The sequence below is a fragment of the Halichoerus grypus genome, chromosome 4 (assembly GCF_964656455.1).
Source record: "Halichoerus grypus chromosome 4, mHalGry1.hap1.1, whole genome shotgun sequence".
NCBI lineage: Eukaryota > Metazoa > Chordata > Mammalia > Carnivora > Phocidae > Halichoerus > Halichoerus grypus.
In genome coordinates this window covers 9,959,940-9,980,942 of record NC_135715.1, presented here as the reverse complement: position 1 = coordinate 9,980,942, position 21,003 = coordinate 9,959,940, and the positions used below count along the sequence as shown (strand labels likewise).

The following is a 21,003-nucleotide window of genomic DNA, read 5'->3' as shown; positions in this document are numbered from 1 at the left end:
TTTTTGGTTTTGGTTTTTGTTTGTTTGTTTTACATAGGGTATATTCTTCCTTGATAAACCTGTGATCTTGATTTTGGAGTGGGGTTGAAACATTCAGAATAGCTACATAATAGTGACCACTCAGGGTCGCATATGCTGTTCTGTCTCACGGTGAGGGAGAGGGCTCATGGGGTGAAGACGGGCAATGAACTTCAGTTAACACTTCAATCCTTTTATTATAAGCTCACAATTCCTACTGCGTGTCATTTGGACTCAGAGTTACCGCTCTAGGTTGGGCAGGTAAAGGTCCACAGGAGGCCTCCTTGGAAGCTGAAATTCTCCACTTCATCTCTTCCTTCTCTTCTTCCTTCTGCCCCTAGTTTCCTCTTTCTCACATTTTCCATTCCTCCCTATTCTAGGAGATTTCAGGGAAAGTGAAGCTGTTGGGTGGTTATGGCTGTGGTAGGTCAGGTTTATTGTGGGAAGAATTTAGAGAAGAACGCTTAACCCTTTACTTGTGGTCTCCGCACTGTGGGGGCGGACCCCTGGCAGTGGGAAGAAGGGATGGAGCAAGAGGCTGTGGTTCAGACAACAAGACAAGACCCCACTCTTTTAGCCCATTTCACACCCCTCGTTCCATTTTATGTTCACCCTCACTCAGAGGGGGAGACATTATTATCTGCATTTTAACAGGAGAGGAAACACAGGTTCAGAAAAATGAAGTAACTTGACAGAGTTCACACAGCCATTAAGTGTCACCTGGAAACAGATACAGAACCTAAGTACTCATGTGATTTGATCTCCAAGTGATGCAAACAAACTTCTTCAATTTTACTTTATTTTGGTAAGGAAGAACTGTCCTCCGGATGCTCACAATTCTTATAAAACAAAGCTTCTCTGAATGTCGTTATGATCTGGGGCAGGCCACCCATCTCTGGGATTTCTTCATTCTCAGGAAACCTGTCGAATTCTAGACATTCTGTTAAGTGATTTATTAGTCTTCACAATTGTCTTACTTGTCTGTCTGAGTTGCACCACGGGAAGGATGCCACGCAGCTGACTGCTGAGGATGTTAGTGCCTCTGTGTTAGGAGACGGGAGTGACCCAACTATGTCAATGTTCTCTAGTGGTTTATGCAAGGCTGGGATGTTAAGAAGGCTCAGATGAAGTGCAGCTTTATATTTCGCTCCCATTCTTGCCATCCTCAGGGTTTTTCTTATTTGAGTCCCAGGGAAATATCCCGGTGAGTTGGTTGAAGTTGCTCTTTTAAATGACATTCTCATTGTTTTCATTCATTCCCACTGAGTCCATTCATCTATTCAATAATGTGCTAAAATATAAATATTTGTGCCTATTACATTATGGATACAAAAGACACAAGTATTTTAAAACCTGCTCCCTGCTCCCAAATAAATCAGTTTTATTTATTTCTTCTTTCATTCCTATTTGTTGTTCATCATCCACTTTGTGTGTGTGTGTGTGTGTGACAACTCATCCATAGACATATATAATTCATGTGCACACTCAGATACACGTACATACACAACACCTCAGAGACATTGCTATTAACAAAATTTGAGCGTAACTACAATGACCAGGGCATGACCAACCCTCCCGAAGTGTACCAGCGGCTCTGTTTGTTACTGCTGTTCTATGAGCTGCTCCACTGAGTTTACTTCCTGGTCCTGAAATAACTTTTATTCCTGATGGCTATTTATACTCTGGTCTATTTCCCCAAAACCCATAACTGCTAAAATATGCCACAGTGTGACCTTAAACTTTATTTTTCAAATTGGTCTGCCTATCAAAATGGTGTAAATAGAAAGTCCTGGCTTAGCGTTCCACTAATTTGGAAAATGGAATCATTTGATAGGACCATATTATGTGGGGGAATTTATCATGGCGTGTTACCAAAGCATTATGGAAAGAAACTGAAGGACATGATTAAGTACATTCAGTTTGCATTGTCTTGAAAGAAAAATCAAATAAATATACCAAATGGGTTTGTTTTTTTTTAAATAACAAGTACTAGTTAGATCTAATTTGTTCCCCCAAACTTTTCCTATTAATGGTCCTCATCTTACTTCATAAGAAGCTAATTGTAAAAGTCAGATTCCAGTTCAAGAGAAGTTTTGATCAGTTTAAAAGAAAGAATATCTTCTACAGCAGAAGAATGTTTGTCTGGAATGGAGCAACTACATTCGTCCTGGATTGATATTTCTGAGATGACTTCGCTCCAAAGAGCACAATGATTACAAAGAAAAAATAAGTTTTGGTATCATCACCCTCTCCTGTAATGGCCTGAGAGCCTTTAAAGCTCCTGTATGTGCAGCATGGCCATGGCCATGGTGCCACTGGGTGTCTAGCCATGTTGCCAACTGCCTGCCCATGTGGTACAGATTGGGCTGCGATCCCACTCTGTGGGCCCCATGTTGTTCTTCCATTGCTGTGTGTGTGTGTGTGTGTGTTTAATGCAGGTCATAGGTCTTCTGAAAGCTATTCTCTAATGTGCATTCTTCACATGTTTCCTATCAGGGAGAAACAACAACATTCTGTATTTGTTGATCCTCTGCCTACAGAGTTTGAAGGAATACTTGTTAGAAGCAATGAAATTAACACCTGGAGGCCATATCTATCTATCTATCTATCTATCTATCTATCTATCTGACAAACTAGCATGGAAGTATGAAATTTCAGTGTGGTAAAATTCACTTCTTCTAATTCTGTCATTTTAAAGATAAAATGAGATGAGGGCCAGAAAGGTGGACTAGTGATGTATTTAGACTAAGGACACAGATCTCCTAATTTCTTCTTTTATGCATCTTTCACTGTTTGTTTGGAAAAGACTTGCTATAGTATATTATGGCAGTTGAAAAGATTTTCATGCTAAACAGATCTTACCATTTCTAAACTCTTTTTTATGTATCAACACCAAGCATTTTCATCTTCTTCATTTTATCCCTGTAAAATGATCCCTTTTCTCCCTCTTTGGCATAACTTTTATACTGAAATTGAGAAACTAGTAACTCCAGGAGAGAAATTGCAATTTCATTTTATGATTTCCTGTCTTCCCTGAAAGGCTCAATGCCAGCTTCACAATCTGATATCAATACCATGCATTTTAAGTGATTTCCTAACTCCACTGATGAAATATCATAAAGGATTTTATAGAAAAGGTACAGTTTCATTTAAAGTGAGATCTGTAATGTTCTGAAATATACTTGAACATGTGATTTAGAGTTATTGAAAGATGGAGGCTATAATCTTCGTTACCATGAAAGTAAAAGTAAAATTTAAAGTTAAAAGTTATGTTTATGTTTTAACCTAATCCTATTAGACTAGAATTATTTAAACTTTCTTTATTACTTTCACATTTGCTTCTCTGTGATTCTCACTGGGACATTTGATTTAGATATTTCTACTTTCCCAAAACAATAAAACCCTTAAGAAACAGTATATATCCCTGCTATCACCATTTAAAGTGGTTGCCATGCATTCACTGACTCTCAGCAATTTCATTCATTATAGATGGTTGACTTAGGTCATTCATATTTTAATAACCCTTCTTTCCTCAGACCAAACTTGTTCAATGGATGTTGACTTCAGGGGGCAGAGTGTAGAAGAGACTCCTAAGCAGGTGATTTGAGGAGGATCGGTGGCCATCCTGACCTAAATAATATTCTCCCACTGTGACACTTTCCTATTTAGAGGCAAAACCTTTCATTCTGCAGCCAATCACAGCAGTGACACGGTCTCATTAATTTATTCCAGTGCCTAAGCAATGGACTACAGTGGGGTTATCGAGGGGACTTTGATGGGGTGAAGGCTGAGGCTGAGGCAGAAGGCACGGGAGGTTAGGGCTCATCACACATGTGGCAAAAGTGAGGGACACACTGTATGTGTTCTTCCCAGCCGTGCTGGGAGCTGGCAATGCCTAGAGGTGACGCACAAACTCATAGGACTGATTCTTGAGAATGTTCATGATGCTGCACTAAACACACAGGAAATAGAGGGGTAGGACCGCATAGGCTGCTTTTCCCCCTAGTGACTATATCAGAGCACAGAAATAGTGAAGAGATAGAAAAAAGGCATAACTTTAGGGAGGAAAGCATAGAGATTAAAAACCGAGTGAGGAAACCAGTACGATAGAAAACAGAGCGTGAATCTGGAGCGTAATGGCGAGAGACTTTCAGAGATTTCTTCTAGCTCTAGAGCAGCTACATTTTTTTCCCCAAAATGTGTCAAGGCATCCACAATTCCTCTGACTTCTTTTGTTATTAGTGGGACCAGATCTTAACTCTAAAAATCGTCTTCATAACTTCTGACAGTCTTCATGAATTCGTTTCACTCCACCACGAGTTTTGTTTGAAATGTTGACGTGGGAATGAACCTGAGATAGAAACTAATGGCTGCGCTGAAGCCTATATTCCAACCACAGAAGTTGAGAACGTTCCGCCTTCAGTCACTGCTCTCCCTGTGCAGGGAGAATGAAGCTCCTGCTTCATTCCATGCCTGGGGACCGGGACTGCACGCTGGGTGTGTGGTGGCGGTGTCCTGGGTAGTCAGGGACTGCTTGGCATCCTTGCCTACTGAATATTTTCTTCTAATGTTCAGAGCTATTTGCAACTTTTGAAAGTAAAGCTTACCCCCCCTTCAATATAACTGTTTTTCACTGTTCTTGTTAAAGTATCAACTAGTCTCTCACCAATGGCAGCATGTTCTGTACTTTGTCCAGTATCCTTGTAGATCTAAGTGTCCTAGGAATGAGACCTCTTGTCTCCAAGAATTTCAAGCCACTGGCTTCTATAAACAGCCAAATTTATTGTACTTGAAACGTTGAAATCTGTTTTAGAATTGTTATGTATCTATGTCTTTGCAATGTAGCTCTGTTTGGAAATTTTGCTTTAAATTACATGAGGATGGAGAAGAAGGGTAGGAACTTCTGGGAAATTGGCAAAAAGCCACGAAGCCAAACAACCTCTGACATATAATTGCCAATAAGTTAAACTAGTATAATAAAAACTCTTATATTTAAAGGTTTCAATGATCACATTGACATGTCATACATATTTATTGGCAAACACAATTTTCTTTTCCTTTAAAATGATGAGCTCGAAGCAGAGTATTAATAGTGACAGGAATTTGTTGTTTAGACTCTGTTGCATAGTAAGGGATCAGTAGATGTATACTGAATTGAACATAGCATTAAATGTAAAATTTGGATTCACTGATCCCTAATATCTCACTCTACTTTGACCTATAATTTTATGATCTATTTCATGAAGAACCAGGTTAATAGATGGTGAAAAGCTTCCCGATATGTGGATTGTCCAGTTCCTCCAAGTCAAAAGATAGATATCTGCCCACAAACCTCAGGGACTCTTGATAAAACAGGGCTAGTCTGTACTGAAGAACAGTTTCCATATTGTATGAATTATGTTAATATCAGATGCCAAAGACAAAATAGCAGAGATTTTCATCCATTAACATCATACTCAGTTTACTTCAAGAAAATATAATTCCACTTCCTTTAAAATTTTTTCATGCATTTTTGGGGTGCCTATGTGGCTCAGTCGGTTGAGCATTCAACTCTTGATCTCAGCTCAGGTCTTGATTTCAGGATCAAGAATTCGGGCCCCACATTGGGATCCACGTTTGGTGTGGAGCCTACTTAAAATAAAAAAGTGTCATGCATTTTTGCAGCAATTATAGAAATCCACAGTGTCCTGCATCTGTAATAATGACTATCTGAATGTTGATTAGGAATTAAGAAAAGCTCAGCTTTCTTGCTTTTCTTTCTATTCCTACTTGTTTACGTATGTGGACTTGAATAAAAATAACAATAACTCACTTTTATGTAGCATTTTAAGATATATTATGGACTTCCTGATAAATGTGATAGATAATGTATTATTATTATTCAAAAATTAAGAAACTAAACCTCGGATGTGTTGACATATCTACTTTATAGATAGCAGGACCAGGATTTGAACCCATTTATTTGATTGATAACATAGGCCATTTTTTTGCTAAACCATATCACTACTCATCACAATTCGTTATAGGCTCTGTGACCATGTGTAAAGAAGTTTAGTATATTTCCTGACCTCTTTTGTGTATACTACATCGATCCTCAGGGAATGTGAACTCCACAGAGGTTATTGGTTTTAGGCTAAGAGTCCCTAGGCTAAGCATGTAGTATATGGAAAAAAAGGTAATGAAAAGTGTGGGGGACTCCACAAGATAAGACCTGTTTCAACAGCAAATTGTTTTCAGTTTCCTATGGCTCTCCTCCACATGAATTAATTACCAAATCCATCAAATACTCCAGTTAGGCCCCAGCAGACCAATACAATCACGTGCACCCGGAGTTTGATGGATTCACGTTTATAGCCCTACGAACCCATTTATCTTATCAGGAGTAGTTGCTTTTCTTTATCCCTCATGATCAATCAATATAAATCAGGTATTTAAGAGCTTGAGATAAATGTGCCTTCACTTTAGTGTTTAATATGGTGTTAAGATCCTGGCTCATCTGTGATATTCACTGTTGAAATGAAAACTAATTCTGACCTCATTGTCTATTTTTTCATATTTTTTTACACTCTCATTGTGAAGGTCATGGGCAGTGTAATTGTGGCAGATGTGACTGCAAAGTAGGCTGGTATGGGAAAAAGTGTGAGCACCCACGTTCCTGCCCACTGTCAGCAGAGGAGAGCATCAGGAAGTGCCAAGGAAGCTCCAATCTGCCTTGCTCTGGAAGGGGTAAGTGAGGGCTCTCAGGCTGTGTCCCCACCTCCTAATCTTATGAGTGAGTCAAATGCATTCAGTTCACATGTATCTTATTTAACAGATAGCTGAGATGCCTCGATAAGGAAAGATTAGTCTTTTTAGAACTAACAGTACATCCAATTTCCATTACTGGAAGTACATGTTCTTACAGAGAATAAACTAGTGGTTGCCAGAGGGGGGGGGGGGTGGAGGTGATGAGTGAAATAGATAAATGGGATTAAGAGTATACTTTTTTAAGAAAAAGTTTGGATATTTGCTCAAAACTTTCCAAATGAGACCATTTAACTGTCCACCGACATTTCTGAAACTCATTAACGTTGCAATGAGATTGTTGGCTTTTGAAAAAGCATCCTATAAACAGACAGCTGTGAATAAGCTTATGTTGTTTTAGAAGGCACATAGCCTCGGGTGTGCTCTTGGTTCCAGATCAAGTACAAATTGGAAGAGAAAGAAGAATTCATCTAAAGGAAAGCTGGTTCCATTATTTTTTATTTATCAAAATAAGAAATGCATTTTCACCTCTCACATGGAAATGGCAAAGTTAATACGAAATATGCCTTTGGAGGAACTGGTAATTGAAATTATTACAAATTTTGCTCATGAAAGAGGAAAAAGAGAAAGACTTCCTTTTACCTGAATGTTAGATCAGAAATTTAATTTATGTTGCAGTTTTCTCTCTGAAAAATAAATTTTTTATTGAGATATAATTCAAATACCATAAAATTCACTCTTTTAAAGTATACAACTTAGTGGGTTTTAGTATATTTATAAAATTATGCAACCTTCACCACTATCTCATCCCAGAGCATTTTCATCACCACTAAAAGAAATCCTGCACGCCTTACCAGTCACTCCTCATTCTCTTCTCCCGTCAACCCCTAGAAACCACTGATTTACTTCCTGTCACCATGGATTTGCCTAATTGGATATTTCATACGAATGGAATAATAAAATATGTGATCTTTTTGTTTCTGGCTTTTTTTCACTTAGCATACTGTTGTCAAGATTTATCCATGTACTTCATTCCTTTTGATGGCTGGATAATATTCATTTGTGGGGATATGCCACAAATATTTATCCATTCATCTATTAGTAGACATTTGGGTTATTTATGTTTTTTGACCATCATGAATAATATTCTATGAACATTCATGTATAAATTTTTGTGTGGGTATGTGTTTTAATTTCCCTTGGGTATATACATATACATGGAGTTGCTGGGTCTTATGGTAACTCTGTTTAACTTTTTGAGGTACACCTAAACTGTCTTTAAAATGGGGGCACCATTTTACATTCCCACCAGCAGTGCATGAGGGTTCCAGTTTCCTTACATCTTTCCTGTTATTTGTTACCATTTGTCTTTTTTACTATTTAGAGTTTTCTTTACATAGAAAACAAAGTCCCTGAGATTATTTGTATCATAGGTTATTTTCCCATATTCTGCTATGTATCCCTACTGATTATAAGTAGAGGTTAGGATATGGGTAGAAGGAAATTTTCATTTCATAAATTTTATTTCTGACTTGACTGCTTTTCACCAGCAGCCCCACATGGAAACTACTATTCTACCTGCATTAATAAATATCATCATTAGAGAGCTTGAGTAAGCCTGTCACGCTTTTAAAGGAACAAAGATTAAAAATCAGTGTCCTTCAGACTACTGTTATTCATTCATTCATTGTTTAAAAATAACAAATTTATGATGGAAAAATAAGAAAAGCCTATAAAGTATCTCTCAAACATAGAAAATCACTATATATTACCAGTTGTTTTTCATTTGTCCCTGAATTTTTTAATATGGTGTTAGGATAAGAAAATTATGGTGGATTTTAATTATTGTGGATACCAGCCTTTGATAACTCTGACAAACACATATTTATCTCTTACCTTTCTAGAGATTCACTAATGTATTAGTTATCATATTTAAGCAATAGCACATATTTAAAGTTTATTTTGTTAAAAAGGCGTTGAATATTATGTACGGAATTAGAAGACTTTTTATTATTTTTATAATTCATTTAAGCTTTTTAAAGTACTTTAGAGATAAATAATAAGCTTCTCCAGTTTCCTCGCAGGAAAATGGAGGTATTGATGAATGGAGTGATTTCCCAGGGAATCATAACAAAATATGAGAATTCTGAGAATGAAGACCAGGGATTTATGAGAGCTGGTCCAGTGCTCGGACCAGTGGTCAGAGACCCTTCCTTTCTCACAGAGCTATCTTTGCAAACTCATTGGCTTTGGATGTTTTAAAGCAAATGGCCAATATGAAAACTTATAAAGGATTAGTTTTGCCATTTATGAATGACAGCTGCAGCTGTGCTTACATGAGTGAGGAAAGCAATTACAAGGCCCATCGGTTCTCCATGAGAGACTATGGACCTGAGAAACAAACAGGGTTTTAGAGGGGAGGGGGGAGGGGGGATTGGTTAGCCCGGTGATGGGTATTAAGGAGGGCACGTACTGCATGGAACACTGGGTGTTATACGAAAACAATGGATCATGGATCACTACATCAAAAACTAATGATATATTGTATAGTGACTAACATAACATAATAAAATTAAAAACTACAAAAAAAAAAAAGGCCCATCGGTTCTCAAGCCGGAGATCTGCAGCCGCTCGCTAGCTGGGGCCAAGAAAAAAACTTCTCCTGGTAGAATGTACTGAAGTTCTTCAGCGTAGTCAACCTCAGGGGCCAGGTGAAGGCATTTGTGCACTTGAAATTAAATTAGATTATTTGCTTCTGCTGGTGATGACTAAGTGTGATCATTATGTCTTGAAAGCAGGGGAATAATTTAGATAATCTCTTTAGTTCGCTATTAATCCTGTGGCTCCTTGATTTCTATTCCTTATGGCCTACAAATATCTTTTTATTTAATGAGATGACTCTCATCTGCTTGATTTGGACACACAATTATTCATCCTAATTTCTGCCTCCCAGGCACTGGAGCTAAGGGACAACTTTCTCTAGTCTCATACCGACGTCCTGCTCAAAAACTTGAAATGGCTCATGATAGGGTACACGTTAGTTTTAAATTCTTTTTACTTAAGAATACATTTTTTAAATTTTTATTGAGGTTCTCCTTCTGAGTGTGTGTCTGGCTTTGGCCAAAAAACGTGAGCAAAATTGATGTGCATCACTTGGGAGCAGAGGCTTAAGAGGCAGTGAGAGATTTGCCATCTCTCTTGTCCCAAGTGGGGATTTGCAGTGTTTGAGATGGTGGCTGATCCATTAGCCTGGGTATCTGAATGAGGATGATTGGAGAAACGTCTGCTGACCCACCGAGGACTTGTAACATGAGGGAGAAATAAACTTTTGTTGTTTTAAGCAGCTGAAATACTAGGGTGGTTTGTTACCACAGCAGAACTCCTGACTCAGACTCTTTTCCACGTAAAACATTTAGGGAATGCAGTTAAAGCAAACAAACAAGCAAACACAAAAAAACCATACTTAATCCCAAAGAGAGGGGCACCTTGGTGGCTCAGTTGGTTAAGCGTCTGCCTTCGGTCATGATGCCAGAGTCCTAGGATCGAGCTCCACATGGGGCTCCCTGCTCAGTGGGGAGCCTGCTTCTCCCTCTCCTCCTGCAGCTCTTTTGCTCTCTCTCTTCAAGTAAATAAATAAAAATAAATAAATAAATAAATAAATAAAATCTCAAAAAAACAGAGAAGGAAAAAAAAGTTGAGGTTTATAACTATATGCATATCTTAGCAGTATCAATATATATTTTAGAAATGATGTATTTATGCTATTTGATAAATAGCTTTTATGTGCACTTGTTCAACAGGTAAAATGCTAAGAACATTGAATGTATTATCTTGTATGTATTATGTATGCGCCAAATACAATGAGGTAGAAAGTATAATTATTCTTCTTTTTACAGAAAAAGAAATTGGAAATTTGAATAGTTTGTCATCTTGCATACTAAGTGCCAGGGGTGCAAGTTTTTGTACAAACTTCTATTACAGGCCACCCAACTCCAGAGCTGTTGTTTTAGATAATTTACTCAGTCTTTTAACATGCCAATTTGTTGAGCAATATACAATGACTATATTTCCTTGTTAAAAACATTTTTATGCAGAATTGTTGATATTGCTGCGTAGTATTCCATAGTATAATTGTGGCAAACAAATTTAATCAGCCCTCCTCTGTTAGACATCTAAATCGTCTCTTAATTTATTCAAGTTCTAAATACTATCATTTACATTCTTGCAGCAGAAAATTTGCACAAATCTTTCTTAGATGTACATCTAAATGCCTACCAATATATTAAAGCTTTTCAATAAAAAAAATTGCCCAAGCAAATCATATTCTCTGGAAAAAATGTACCAATACACTCTCCTACCAGGAGCATAACAGGGGTTCCCTTCGCCCACCAATAGTGACAATTTCAATACTCAGCTTTTCTTGATACATTTTGCTTAGTGTTATGAGCTTACCATTTATCAAACTCCTTTCATTGACTTCTGTAATCATCAAACAAATGATTTATCTGTAGGCATTATTATTCAGAGGTTTGTGTTTGCTGTATTTGCCTTCTTTCATCATCATTTGTCCTTCTGTCTAAGTCATCTTTTTGTTTGGTCTGCAGTCTCACATGCTTTTGTTACCTGTCCTCTGTGCCCTTTGGTTTTCTTTTATCAGACTTGTTCTAAGAGGTATTGGGTATGTTTTAGTCCTTAAGCACACATAAGCATGTACTCCCACAAGGGAAGATGGGAAGTGGAGGAAGAATGATAAATTGAGGCTAATTATTTAATATTGTAGCTTTTAGAAAATAGAAACTGTGTCCTCATTTTTATCAATTAATACATTTTAATTAATGAATTAAGCAAGTTGGTTTGATTCCCTTAGGTAGGAACATACTTTCAAAGAATAATAGCATGCCAAATTTCCACCATCTGGAGATTTTTCAATTACAGCCATAATTTATCTCTTTTACTGACAAAGCACATCTTTAAATTTTCTTGTTTTATTTATCAGAGAAGTTTCCCATGATTCATGTATTTTTTTTAAACTATGTGATTTTTACTCTGATTTTTTGACAACTGAATCATTATTTTTCTTATTCATGTACACAGAGATGTTATTATTTCAAACAGAGAGAAAGTATTTAAAAAATGGAAGTCCTCCAGTGAATTTAAAAAACTTTGGGAGGGGAGGATCTTTCTATATTTTTACTAAAATTCTTTAAGGCTTTATTGAAGTATAATTGATAAACCAAAAAACTGCACATATTTAATATATACAATTTGATGAGTTTGTGTATACCCATGATGCCATCACCACAGTCAAGGTCATGAACATATCCATGCCTCCCTTTGCACGTGTGTGTGTGTATGTTGTGTGTGTGTGTTAGGGATACTTAACATGAGATGTGTTTAAAATAGTCAAACTTATAGAAGCGGAAAACAGAGTGGTGGTTGCCAGGGGATGGGAATGGGGAAATGGGGACTTGTTCAATGGGTATAAAGCCACAGCTATGTAAGATGAATAAGTTCTAGAGATCTGCTGTCCTACCTAGTGCCTATTGCAAACAATATAGGATTGTAGACTTAAAATTTCAAGAAAGTAGATCTCCAAACATTTAAATTAAGCACCACACCGCCTGTGGTGATTTTGATTATAATTTTAAAATTCTCAGTGGCCTAATTAAATATCTCATTGTAAGTTAGCTGCAGTGGAAAATGCACAGAGTTTTCAAGTGACAAGGGAGCCCTGTGTGTTCTTCCCGCAATATTTCGAGACAGCAAGTAGGATTCAGATTTACTCAATTCTAAGTATATCTTAGATCTACTGCATCCACCAGTACTCGAAGACTCTGGAATAGTCATGCACTAAGTTGTGGCATTTTAAACATAGTTGCTAAGGACCGCAGCCAAAGAAGATGAAGAAATGACCCTGTGAAATTAACGTCTTACTCCTCCTTATCTGGAAGGAATGGTGCTGCTTTTAGTGATGCACCAAATGGGGAGAATATCAATGAATTGGTAAATCATGCCAGAAACAAAAATCTGTATTTTGTCATATTAAATGATGAAAAATCAGTCTGTGGATCCTCAGGCGGTCTTCCATGGATTTCTGAGCACACTTTGAACTCATAGTGCTCTCTGCCATGGCTTCTATTCGTTCTGTTGTCATGGAATGACCCACAATAGGAGAAGGTCCCTTGGAAGAGAAAAGCCTGTTTATTATTTGCTTTCTTTGTACTCTGAAGAACTTACTAGAATGTCTTAAATTGTATATGCATCCTATATTTCACAAAAACTCAGGAATGTAGATGTTATTTATTATGACTTTTTAAAAGATAGGGTGGAGACAAAAAGTTTGGGATCCAGAGAGAACTAAATATGGTGCCTCCAACGTCCTTTCTCTATGTCCTCATGAGGTGCTGGGACCTCTGAGTGTTGGGACATTTTCTGTCCTCAAGGAGGCCAAAGGTGCAGATGCCCAGAACTGATGGCTTACTGGAAGGTCCTGATTAAATCCAATGTTAAATCTCTCACTCATATGAGGAAGCAGCACTTGCTAAACTAAAGGCATAATTTGCATAGATTGAAGGGAATTGCTAAAAAGATTTGAAAAGAGCCAAATTCAGTAGAAATGGCAGCCTCACACAAGATGATTATTCAGGGACTCCTTTGTCCAGTGGGTAAATAATTGGCCCTGTTCCTTATTTCCCCTTCTTTGTTTTACCTTGCCTTTCTTCTTGCCATTTTTATATTCAATAGAACCTAGAGGAGAGGAAGAAATTCAGAAGGTGAAATTAATAATTGTGTATGTTTTTTATAAAAAAGATGGTAGAAGATATTTCAGTGGAAAGTAACAGACGTAGTATTTTTTTTAGTTGCCTGAGGTTTTTCTAGTCTGTGGTCTAGAAAACTATATCTTCCAAGACAGAATGAATATTTTTTTTTTATGTTACAGTCAACGATCTTGCTTAAATGTTTTATCTCTGGCAACAGAACATATTGTGTCAAAGATAGGGATCGATCCAAATGATAGACAATTTTTATTACATTTTGCATAATTTTTATATGGTAAATTGAAAACCAGTGAAATCCTTTGGCTAAGAAAACTTCCTAGTAAGAGCTGCAACAAATATTGTCAAAATCTATTTGAAATGAAAATAGAAAATTGGACCTGAATTCAATCCCAATTTCTTTAAGTGAGCTTAAAATGAAATGTGTGACAACTATGACAGTTTTGTTACTACAGTTATATATTTATTTCTATTAAAACACTAAACACATAGTGAAGGAGATAGTGTGGTGCTCTAGCAGTTATTTACTTGATTTTATTCAATATAAAAATGCAAACCAGATACTTTTAGTGGGAAACAATCTGGTCTGGCTGTCAGCCATAATCTTCATGGAACCATATACTCTGCAGATTTCCGTTTTAATAGAAAACCAACGAGGCAAAATGTCATCATTTTGTCTAAGCTTTAAGGTTGTAGAGCTAATCAGAACCCTATGATTCCCCTCTTGGACACATAAGATGTTATTAAAAATTGATAGGGCTGGCCATTGTGCTATATTCGCATAATGGATGTATTCAATGTATGATCATACGATAACATATAGCCAGTTAATGCATCATATTTTCCTTAGTGGTGTTGCTTATAACATTTAATCCACCTGATACTTACTGACCACCCTACCGTGTATCTCTGTGCTAAGCCAGGGGAAGGAAACAAGGATCAGGAGGCCGCATTCTGTTTTTGCAGATAAAGTTTTATTGGAACACAGCCAAGCTCATTTGTATGCATGTGGCTGCTTTCTTGCTATAAATGGCAGAATTAAATAGTTGCTGTGGAGAGTGTATGGTACACAGAGCCCCAAATATTCAGTTTAGCCCTTTATAGAAAAAGTTTACTGCTCCCTGTGCTAAGGATTTGTGGTAGATGTGACCAATGTGGTGGGAAGGGGACTGAGTGTCTTGAGAGTGAGAAGAGGAAGATACTGTTTTCTAAAGAAATTTGGGTGCAAATAAGGCTTCATGAAGTGAGTGAAGCTGGAATTGAGTCTGCAGGGCAGAGTAGCATTAGACAGAAAGTAATTTTGAAAAACATGTGTTCTAGGTAGAGGGAACCACGTGAAAAGAAACACTGAGTTAACGAGAGGATAACTTTTGTAGGGAACAAGAAACACATTCCCTTTTGATGATAGATGAAGAATAAAAAAGTAGTGGGAGACAGCCCCGGGGACACATGTCATCTCTCCCACCCCCCACTACTTCTCCCCACGTTGTGATGGGTTTGAGACAGAAAACGCAACTTCTTTGCAGAGCTCTTGTCCTCATAATTGTCTTATGAGGTTAATTGTTAGTAAGAAGGACACACATTGTAAGCATGATCGTAAATATGCTAAAATGATGTCATAGAAATGCCGGTTAACCTGGCTCAGGGCCCACTCCACTGCGTCATTGCTGAAATGCCAAGCTTAATGTAAAGTTACCAAGATCCAAATCTTTCCATGAATAAGATAAATATGTTAGCATCTTTCATGTGCCTTTCTCTCTCCTTCCTGCACCTCAAATCATGTTTACTTATTTACTGACAGAATAGGAAAAGACAAGCACAAATCTAAAGTGGCTTTTTTATTAAAAGTCATTCATATTAGCAAAGTAGTCAAATGACAAGAGTTTAGCAATCAGGTTAGTATCTTAAGGGTCACATTATCTGTACTGCTTATGTCTACACATACCCATGGGTTTTATTTTTATTTTTTGTTAAGTTTTTATTTAAATTCTAGTTAGTTAACATACAGTGTAGTATTAGTTTCAGGTGTACAATTTAGTGATTCAACACTTCCATACAATACCCAGTGCTCATTACAACAAGTGCAGTCCTTAATCTCCATCACCTACTTAACCCAGCCCTCTACCCACCTCCCTTCAGGTAACCATCAGTGTGTTCTCTATATTAAGAGTCTGTTTCTTGGTTTGCCTCTCCATTCCTTTCTTTCTCCCCCCCGCCATGCTCCTTTGTTTTGTTTCTTAAATTCCACATATGAGTGAAATCATATGTCATTTGTCTTTCTCTGAGTGGCTTATTTCACTTAGCATCACACTCTCTAGGTCTATACACGTCATTGCAAATGGCAAAATTTCATTCTTTTTTATGGCTGAGTAATATTCCATTATACACACCCACACACATACATATACACCACATCTTCTTTATCAATTCATCACATACCCATGTGGTTTAAATGGCAAAGGGGCATAATATCATGAAGCAAGATAGTGGATTTTTGGTATGGACATGAGTGACTCCAGCTTAGTCTGGACTGCCACCAGCTAGGTATCTGAGCCAGGAAGTCATAGGCTAAAGTGGGAACAAAACCCTAATGGAGACTGTGAACTTAACTTCCTTAGGCTACTTTCCCTCTCCTTTGCTTCTCTCCGCAGTAAGTGAACTTGACTGTGTTCTGACTCATTTGGACCCTTAAATTTTCTGTTCGCTCTCATGGGCTCCATGCCTTTGATTTCCAACTCAACTTCACAACAGACTCTCTATCTGGTTTTGCATAGCTACCTAGAGAGAGCTGACTATTCCTCAGGAGAATCAGGTGACTAGCCAAGCTGTTCTTCTAGACTCTGCTTTTTACCAAGTGACTGTTTTGGGTATGGAGTAATGTATTCTTCAGTTATGGCATCCTTTCATTTGGAAAATAACAGTTAAGATGGATGAGATGTTGGTCCTCCATAAATATTTATTTCTCATGTGATGCCTTTTATTTGGATAAAGTAGGAAAGTCAAGATTCTTTGGCTTCTTATTTAAGTTTCTAAATAATTGTGGCCTCTTTGCTGCTCAAAATATCCATGCCATGTGGATGCTTGTAAATAGTACCAAATGGTCTGGCATGGTACAGTTGTGAGCCATTTAAGGTTTGAATGGTCTCAAGGATGAAGCAGCAAATATTTGAGGTCGTTTGTAAAGTCCTTTACAAGGACATTAAATTCTTTGCTAGGATTTCTTTCTCTGGATTTCTTCCTAAGGCCCCATACTGCCCAATAGTTAACCGAAGGAGCTTAAAAGAAATATAAAAAAATGAAAGCAGATATAGAGTATAAGGTGACTGGAAAGTCTCTTAACTTCTTCATTTGATTAATTTACCAGACTTCTGGGTATGATTAAATTTACTATTCAATTATAGTCACACTGGTGAGACAGACTCACACAACTTTATGCTCTTAAGTGTGGTTTATTATAATTATGAAAGAATCAGTAGCAAAACCCAAGTGGCATAATCCATGTTTGAGTCTAGATGCGCTCTTCTGGATGATCGTACTACATAAAGAGAAAAGTCCAGAGGGATTATTGGGAAATGAGATCTTTTGTGTTAGGTTGTGTTAGGAGGCCTGAAGTTCTTGTGGTTGCACAAGGGTGGGGCAGGGCTGCTACAAACTGACATTATTCAGCCCGATTCCCAAATGTTGCTGTGGACAGGCATCAATTTCTTACTTGGGTGGAGGGGCTCCTACTCACTGTCAGTACTGTGTTCCCTCTCTGTACCTCATGCATTCGGCCACTTCCGTGGTGAGGGCATGTGCCTCTGTGGGGTCAACAATTACAGATAGGGTCGTATGGCCCATGACCCCCACAGGGCAGATGCGCTCAAGCCATTTGTCGTTGTGTGACCCTGGAACATTTTTGTATCTTTATGGACCCTCAGTTATGTTATCTGTAACCATAGTATTATTGTGGTGAGGGACAAGTAAGACAGTACATATGAGATTATTTGTTAACTTTGAAACTAATGTGCAATTATAGGGGATTACAAGGGTTTAACTAGATGACATAGCAGCTGAACTCAAGGACACAGAATTTATTTTTTTTATTTTTTAAAAATATTTATTTATTTTAGAAGGAGAGGGAGACAGTGCATGCATGCGAGTAGGGGAGGGGCAGAGGGAGAGGGACAAGCAGACTGCCGGCTAAGCACAGAGCCTGATGCAGGGCTCAGTCCCACGACCCATGAGATCATGACCTGAGCCGAAACCAAGAGCCAGATGCTCAACCGGCTGAGCCTCCCAGGTGCCCCAACAGCACAGAATTTCATAGAGAAAACAAGATCAATATTCACTCACTCTTTCATTCATTCATTAAGTCATACATTCAACCTATATTTATTGGGATCCTACTATGTGCCTAGAACCAGTCTAGGTGCTGAGGAAAGAAAAATAAATAAGACAATTAATGTCAGGGCTCTCATAGAGTTTCTAGTGAGTTTGTTTGGAGACGTTAAATAAGAAAACAAATAATTTCAGTTAGTGCTAGAAGAAGGAAGTCAAGATAATACGAAGATTGTGGAGGTTGGGGGTTCCTCCAGATAAAGTGGTCAGGGACCTTCTCTGAGGAGGTTCTCTTTGGCCAGATCTGAGTATTGAAAGGGGGCCAAATGATAACTGAGGAAAGATAGCCAGAAAACAGAAAAACAATGGTTTATACAAAATTTCAGACCCAGATGATGAAAGTTTCCTGGAAGAGATCCACGTCAGGTGGGCTCTGTCCTTAAAGAATTCATAGAGGAGACTGAGAGCTTGTTGAAGAAGAATTTTAAAAAATACCAATCCGAGCTCCTACCTAATTTAATTTGTTCGTGATGTGGCCTGGGCATCAGGGAGTTTAAAAGCTCCCTGATGATTCTACTATGCAGTCACATTAAGAATCGCTGCTCTGCAGAGTGTATAATGGACAAAGTCCTGTAGCAAAGGATGGACATTTTTGCCCTTGCCCTACTTCCCACAGAGCAAACAGGGCTTCGGGGAGTGCTAAGAGTTGCAGAAAAATTACTGTGGGGCCTTTCCTGATGCTCTGTTGAATAGGTGGGAAAGCAATGAGGCGGAGGCGGTGGGGGGTGCTCTTGGAGAAGGGGGAAGAATAGTTTCCAAAACAGGAAATCGCCTCAGGAAGCACAGAAATATGAAAGAATATGGTATGTTTGTTCAAGGACTTGCTCCAGCCCAGTTTTTGTATATCTGAGGTGGGGGCGAGAATCTGTATTTTTAAATAGATTTCCAGTGTAATTATGAAGCATTTGGGTCTGAATGCTGGGGGTATTATCTCTTTCACAAAAATGTCCTTCCATGGTCCTCAGTCGCACAGAACTCTTAGACTTGCTTTCCAACTTCATAGATTGTTTTCTGAGAACGAATCTGTGGTGTTTCCTGGACATGAACAGTTTGTATTGTGATGAGGGATTCTTGGAATTCTATATCAAGGGATTTTTAACCTGGAGTTCATGTAGCTCTGAAGGTTTATGGTTGAGTATCAGGGCAATAAGAACCTCTTAGAATAGCACAAATGTGTTGTGTGAACCTTCTTAGATTTTTATGAAGAGGGGATCATAGCTTCTTTTACCAGATTCTAAACGGGCTGCATCATATCAGCCAAAGGTGGCAGTGATTTAGAAATCACTGCATAAAGCCAAACAAACACTTTGAGAGCTATCACAGCAGATTTTTACGGGACGTATTTTGAACTACTTGTGCCTAAGTATAGACTTACAGTATAATAATTAAATCAGTAAATTATACTACTAGGGATCAAATATGGAAATACTTTGTGATATGTAGCTATATATGTAACTTATGATTTGACTTGTTTTTTTTTTTTTTTAAATGTGTTCATAAGATACAAGTTTGGAGTAAAAAGTGGACCAAGCCCCAAACCATTTTATTCTAAGTCATGAGAATTTGTCACTGAAGTTTCTTATTAGGGTAACTGGAAACACAGGCAGAAGTTCAAACAGAGAAAAAAATTATCCCATTCCTATTTTTCTGTCAGGACAGAATGACATTTCTTCTATAATGCTTTAGGTTTTACACTCTACCCATGAGAGATGTCCATTCTGATTAATAAATGTTTTAAGTATTGGATGCTTATAAGAGTACAACCTGACATTCTAGAAATAACAGGAGTATGTGAATAAGAACAGAAGGAAATTTAATTTATATGCTAATCAAGTTTCATTAGGAATTGTTTTAAGGAGACCCATCTCATTATGTAAAAATAAAGACTTTTATTAACAAATATAAAAATTTAATAAAGAAATATAATTGGTGTTTTGCAATTCCTGCATGGCTCCAAACTAAGATTTAGTGAATCTATAAACTTATTTCCAGTCAGTATTCAGCCATATTATTATTGTTCTAACTTTGGCTAGTTAATGTCCTTATGAATCTTAGAAACATGTAGGATAGAGCTAAATTATCAAAGAAAATTCCAATCCAATGGGACAGAGCATATAACCCAAGGAAACAGTGGAGTGGATGGATGAACAGGTCATAAAGCAGCAATAACTGTTGGTTGTTGATATTGAATGATCCATGGCCTACTTTCTGGGCTAATAACTGTTCATCATATATCCATTTATTTATTCAATGCAGTTAATTACATTGGCAATATAAAATGACAAGGAGGATCTCCCTAATATTTACCTTAATAACACAATTTGGGTAGCTGTTATATTGCTTCTGATGTTGCTTTTAGCTTCTGGTTGAACCCAAAGACTTTATTTTTATGTTATATATTGGTTATACTAGGGAAAAGATGTTGAGTGAGAATATTTGCTATTTGTTCAATGTAAGCAATAAATATGGAAAGTGTTCAAGAAACGATAGCTGATGCTTATTATAGATGAAAGATTGTCAGGAACACAAGGGTGTAGCATTACTGCACCCAGATCACACTTAAGAGCAAGCACCAGTTTTAGATATCCAAAGAGTTGTTTGGTTTTTACATCCTGAAAGAAGTCTAGATTTGATTATGTTTTTAATTCCTTTGTCATTAATTAGAGCACTGAAGATATAACAAAATTATACAGCATCGATTTTAATTAAGAGTCTCCTGGGTGCAAGTGGCACAATTCCAATTCAATCATAAAGAAACAAATGAATTATGTACTCACATAACCAAGAAGGACAGAGGTAAGATGACCTTTAGGATGGATAGAAAAGGGACTTAGACAACCTCACATCAACCTCTCTTTCTCTCTTTCTGGCCCCTCATCCACCAGCACACATAGGTCTGCTTCTGTCAGGTGTTTGGTTTTAATCTTGCTCCTGCAGGTAGAGTTTTCTCAGTGTAGGAGGGACATGGATTTTAACATCACCTAAGGTTATATTTTTACTGTGCCCTGACAGAGGAGGATGAGAGATTCTTCGCTGCCAATTCAAGGGAAGGGGAAGAAATCTCAGGAAAAAACTCTGATTGGCT

At 37.6% G+C, this 21,003-nt stretch overlaps 1 protein-coding gene across 1 annotated transcript in view; it reads left to right on the top strand.

Annotated features, from left to right (window-relative positions):
• ITGBL1 (integrin subunit beta like 1) overlaps positions 1 to 21,003 on the top strand; it is a 202,213-nt gene that overhangs the window by 99,840 nt on the left and 81,370 nt on the right. Inside the window, exon 7 of the mRNA XM_036090391.2 lies at positions 6,598 to 6,744. Within this exon, the coding sequence (XP_035946284.1) occupies positions 6,598 to 6,744 (147 nt within the window). The remainder of the gene's footprint in view (positions 1 to 6,597; positions 6,745 to 21,003) is intronic.